Here is a 5,320-nt window from a genome sequence, read left to right as displayed (position 1 = left end):
TTAGGTTGGAAAGCCAAGCGTCTCTCTCTTGTAGCTAGAACTACCCTTGTGAAATATGCCATTTCAGCGTTGCCTAGCTATAACATGCAAACCATGGAACTTCCCAGATCTCTTTGTGATGAGATGGATAAAATCAATAGAAATTTTCTGTAGGGAGATACTGAGAATAGGAAAAAGGTTCATTTAGTCAACTAGGATATGGTTTGTAGAAGTAAGAAAGCGGGGGGTTTGGGAATCAGAAAAGCTCGACACCAGAATGCTGCCTTGCTTACTAAACTTGGTTGGACAATCATTAATGATAACGATAAACTCTGGTGTAAGGTGCTTCAAGGTAAATATCTTACTAAAAACACCTTCCAAGGTTGGACTGGCACAAGGAAAGCATCTCATGTTTGGAGAAACATTGTGAATCAAAAGGACACCCTTAGAAAAGGTGTCAAATGGACTATAGGGAATGGGGAAAAGTTTCACTTTGGAGAGATTGGTGGTGTGGAAACCACTCCTTAATCTGTCCTAACAATCACCACATGGATGAACAAGCCACTGTTAGCAATATTCTAGATGATGAGGGAAATTAGGATCCTAGAGCTATGGAAAACTAGATACACCCCCAGGACAGGGAGGAAATTTTGCAAATTTACAGGCCCAGATATGTTACCTATACTGATACTCCACAGTGGAATGGTTCTTGTAATGGACAATTCTCCACTGCAGCTGCCTACAATCTTATCACCCAATCAGGTGAGCCTGGTACTGATTGGAGTTGGATCTGGAAAATCAAAGACCCTCAAAAACTAAGAAGCTTCCTTTGGCTTGTTCTTCACAGCAGACTTCTGACTAACCAAATGAGATGTATTAGAAATATTGACACTAATGATTTATGCCCCAGGTGTGATACTTCCAGTGAAGACATGAATCACCTCTTGAGAGGGTGTACTAAAGCCAAGGAAGTTTGGATTAATTTCCAAGATGAACACTGGTGAGTGGAGGGAACTACTACTCCCCTCAATGAATGGATAACTTCCAATCTGAAACTAAAAGGAAAAATGTTTTCAAACATAAAATGGAATATTGTTTTCACCATTATTCTTTGGCAGATTTGGAAGGATAGAAATAGAATGGTTTTTGACAATGTTACCATATCCATTCATGAGAGTCATAAAAGAATTCTGGATTATGCTACTGAAATCCAGGAGGCTTTTCAGTTTCCCCTCCACCCTTGTTATAACCAATCCAAATTAATTGGTTGGTGCTTCCCCTTTGCAGGTAAACTCAAGCTTAACACAGATGGATGCTCCAAAGGCGACCCTGTACAGTCTGGCTATGGAGGATTGCTAAGAGATGAAACTGGCCAATGGGTTTGGGGCTATTATGGCAAATTAGGGAACTGCACCAGTTTGGAAGCTGAGCTGTGGGCAATCTACAGAGGCTTGACAATCCTTTTTCAAAAAGGCATCATGGAAGTTGAGATGGAAAGTGATTCAAAACTGGCTATCAATCATATTCTTCATGGAGCCAACACCAACTTTCCTTATAAAGTTTTGATTGAAGATGCTAAATTCCTCTTGACTAGGTGTAAGAGCTCCCTAACTCACATACTCAGATAAGGGAACCAGTGTGCTGACAAGCTAGCCAACTTAGGGGTAGAACAAGAAGACCATGTTGTAATCCTTGAGGATCCCCCTGTCAGTTTTAGGACCCTCCTCATTGCTGATATGATAGGGGTTAGATATGAAAGGGAGTAATTCTCTATTCTCCTTATTTTGTTGTATTTCTCTTCATTGTTTCTGTATTTCCTTTGGAAAAAAAAAAAAAGACACTAATCCGTGTCTCTTTTACGGCAACAAATTAATATTTCCAAAAGAGAGCATAAAAGAAAAAAGAGGAGCCCAAATAACTAAACTAGCTCAGTACATATTCTGGCTATTTGTACACTCTTCCTCTCACTCCTCCTTCTCTCTGTCTCACTCTACCTCGCTCGCTTAATTTAGAATGCACCTTTCAGAAGTCAAAACCTGTTTTTTAGAGAAAAATAAAATTGTAAATTATATTTTTAACCTCTATAATTTAATCTAATTTGATGTTTTCCATTCAAATTTTTATTAATTATTTGAGTTGAACACGTATTACGTTTTAGTAGTTTAATTTTTATAATGTATTTTATCAGGTTAAATAGTAGGTTATTCAAACTTGATTTAAAACTTAATAAATTTTAAAAAGTGTTCAAACTTGATTTAGGCCCTATTTGGTAGAGTTGTAAGAAAGTGATTAGAAATTATAATTTAACAAATTATAACTTATTAGCTGTGAGCATAAACTGGTAACCTATTTGGTGTAACTGTAAGATTGTAGATTTAAGCAGTAGAATAGTATTTGGTAAATAAGTTATAAAATAACTTTTTACTTTGTAATTATCATTTTTACCCTTATGAATATAAAAATTATAATTTTATCATTTTCTTCCCTTCAAATTTTAAAAAAATTATTTTATTAATAAAAATTGATTAATTATTACCTAATTTGGTTCATTGTATAGCTCAAAAGAAAAAAGATGGCCATTGGCCAAATAGCCTGGCTCCTCACTATCCTAAAAACCCAGTAAAAAAGAATACGTAAAACTTGAGGTGAAAAGCGAATCAAGATTCCCGCCTTTGAGTTTTCTGCTTGATTTTTTTACTTGTTACGCTATTGAGCCCATTTTTAGACTTAATTTTGAGAATTCGAATTGTTCATATTTTAAGATTTATTGAGTATATCATATCTGTAAAAAATCGAGTTGATCGAATATCAGAAAGCATGTGTTTGGATCATCGAACTAAAAACTATTTTTTTTTTAAATTTAATAAACAGTTTTTCGAACATATATTTTCTGATATCCGATCAACTTAATTTTTTACAGATATAATATATTCAACAAATCTTAAAATGTCAACTATTCGGATCATCGAAATTGAACCTAAAAGTAGGCTCAATAACCCAGCAAGTATGAAATCAAAGAGAAACTCAAGGAGGAGATCTTGATGCCTCAAAAGCAGCCACAAAATCTCCACCCAGACTTTCAAGGAAACACCCATTTGTTGATCTTTCTTCCTTCATTTCTCATCTCCTCCTCCTTCTCTCACCCCTCCTTCTTCTCTCACCATTGACAAACCACTATATATAAGTATTGCCATGGTGTTAAAATACTACAACTCAACCATCTAACAAAAACCCACAACACAGATAAACAAAATTATCACTTCCCTCTCTCACAATCTTCACTTTCAGGCAGCAAATCCAGCATTTCAAGGCACAAAATCAAATGGGTTTCAATTCAAACAACAATCAGAACTTGTTGTCTAAGATAGCAACAAACAATGGGCATGGTGAAAGCTCTCCCTATTTTGATGGTTGGAAGGCGTACGATAGCAATCCATACCATCCTACCCAGAACCCAACTGGGGTTGTTCAGATGGGTCTTGCAGAAAACGAGGTAACAGAGATTGCAACATCATATGAAATTGACAAAGTTATTATAATATTATCTTGGAACATTTGATTAAAGCTGTCTGCTTTATGGGTTTTTGCAGCTTTGCTTTGATTTGATTAAAGAATGGGTTGTGAATAACCCCAAAGCCTCTATTTTCACTGCTGAAGGGGCAAATGAATTCAAAGGCATTGCTATTTATCAGGATTATCATGGCTTGCCAGAGTTCAGAAAGGTACTAAAATCATCAAAACCTTCTCTTTCTCTCTCTCTCTCTCTCTAATGATATTACTCAATAATTGAATTGTGTTCTACCTTGTGAATATGACGGATGGTTAATCATGAACAGGGTGTGGCCAAGTTTATGGGAAAAGTGAGAGGAGATAGAGTGACATTTGACCTAGATCGCATTGTCATGAGCGGTGGAGCTACTGGAGCTCATGAAATGTTGGCCTTCTGTTTAGCTGATCCTGGTGAAGCATTCTTGGTACCGACACCATATTATGCAGGGTAATACATCATTTTAACTCCTCATTTCCTCTTAATTTTTCCGGATTATTGTGAATATCGAATATAATATCAATAATACTGCGTGCACAGAAGGTGGGGCAGGTTGACCCAATGGTTAGAGCGTTGCTTGGGTTGTGTGGGTAGGGCGCACGGCCCAGGTTCGATTTCCTACTAGGTGAGTGCCTGTAGTAGTTTGCAAAAGGGTATCCGGCTTCCCACCGGCTACATACCCCTCAGGATTAGTCCTGACTTTCTTTAAATCAGAGGGGTTGAGAATATCTGAGTTATCAAAAAAGAAAAAAAAAAATACTAGGTGCACAGAAAAAAAGATTCACAGACGTGTGCATAGAACAATTGATCGCACCTTGAATTATTCTGGGTCACCCATTGATTTTTCTGTTACCTCGTTTTCTGCAAGACCCATCTGAATAACCCCAGTTGGGTTCTGGGTAGGATGGTATGGATTGCTATCGTACGCCTTCCAACCATCAAAATAGGGAGAGTTTTCCCCATGCCCGTTGTTTGTTGCTATCTTAGACAACAAGTTCTGATTGTTGTTTGAATTGAAACCCATTTGATTTTGTGCCTTGAAATGCTGGGTTTGCTGCCTGAAAGTGAAGATTGTGAGAGAGGGAAGTGATAATTTTGTTTATCTGTGTTGTGGGTTTTTGTTAGATGGTTGAGTTGGGTTGAGTTGTAGTATTTTAACACCATGGCAATACTTATATATAGTGGTTTGTCAATGGTGAGAGAAGAAGGAGGAGATGAGAAATGAAGGAAGAAAGATCAACAAATGGGTGTTTCCTTGAAAGTCTGGGTGGAGATTTTGTGGCTGCTTTTGACCTCAAGTTCTATGTGTTCTTTTTTACTGGGTTTTGAGGTCAGTGAGGAGACAGGCTATTTGGCCAATGGCCATCTTTTTCTTTTGAGCTGTACTTTCATTTATGTAATAAGTTAAACTTAAACGAGCTATTTGAATAGCTTGATTCATTTAACAACTCTACTCTACGTATAATTTATCAAAATAAAATTACTGATAATTTGGGAGCTTTGGGACTTTTATATTGTGTTTGGTTGAGAGATTTTGAGAAGAATTTGAAAAGGAAAAAAAAAGGTGTGTGAAATTAGGTGAAATATAGACATGTTTTATTTATATTTCACCTACCTTTTTCATTTTCCTTTTCAAATTCTTGCTCAAATCTCCTAACCAAACACAGCATTATGGAAAAGAAGAGGAGATTCTGTTTCATAACTTGAAGAAATAACACGAGTCCTGCAAAATTTCTTATTTACGTATGAATAAAAAGAAAATTGCTTGTGTGGCAATTGACTGAAATGATGCAA

General features: G+C 36.6%; 1 protein-coding gene across 2 annotated transcripts; it reads left to right on the top strand.

Moving 5' to 3' along the window:
- The first annotated feature begins 3,026 nt into the window (after window positions 1–3,026).
- On the top strand, window positions 3,027–4,984 carry LOC114279303 (1-aminocyclopropane-1-carboxylate synthase). 2 transcript variants are annotated; one of them, XM_082902551.1, is made up of 4 exons: window positions 3,027–3,472; window positions 3,570–3,701; window positions 3,816–3,976; window positions 4,070–4,984. In XM_082902551.1, the coding sequence occupies exons 1-4, from the start codon at window positions 3,302–3,304 to the stop codon at window positions 4,149–4,151; spliced, it is 546 nt and encodes a 181-aa protein (XP_082758677.1). In that variant the 5' UTR covers window positions 3,027–3,301; the 3' UTR covers window positions 4,152–4,984. The 2 variants fall into 2 exon arrangements, with proteins under 2 accessions (XP_082758677.1, XP_082758676.1); XM_082902550.1 differs by having other exon boundaries at window positions 3,028–3,472; window positions 4,067–4,984.
- The last annotated feature ends 336 nt before the right edge of the window (window positions 4,985–5,320 follow it).

The sequence above is a fragment of the Camellia sinensis genome, chromosome 13 (genome assembly GCF_055761805.1).
Source record: "Camellia sinensis isolate YWXY chromosome 13, ASM5576180v1, whole genome shotgun sequence".
Classification (NCBI taxonomy): domain Eukaryota; kingdom Viridiplantae; phylum Streptophyta; class Magnoliopsida; order Ericales; family Theaceae; genus Camellia; species Camellia sinensis.
Note: the sequence above shows the minus strand (reverse complement) of the source record. Positions and strands in the feature narration are given on the sequence as shown.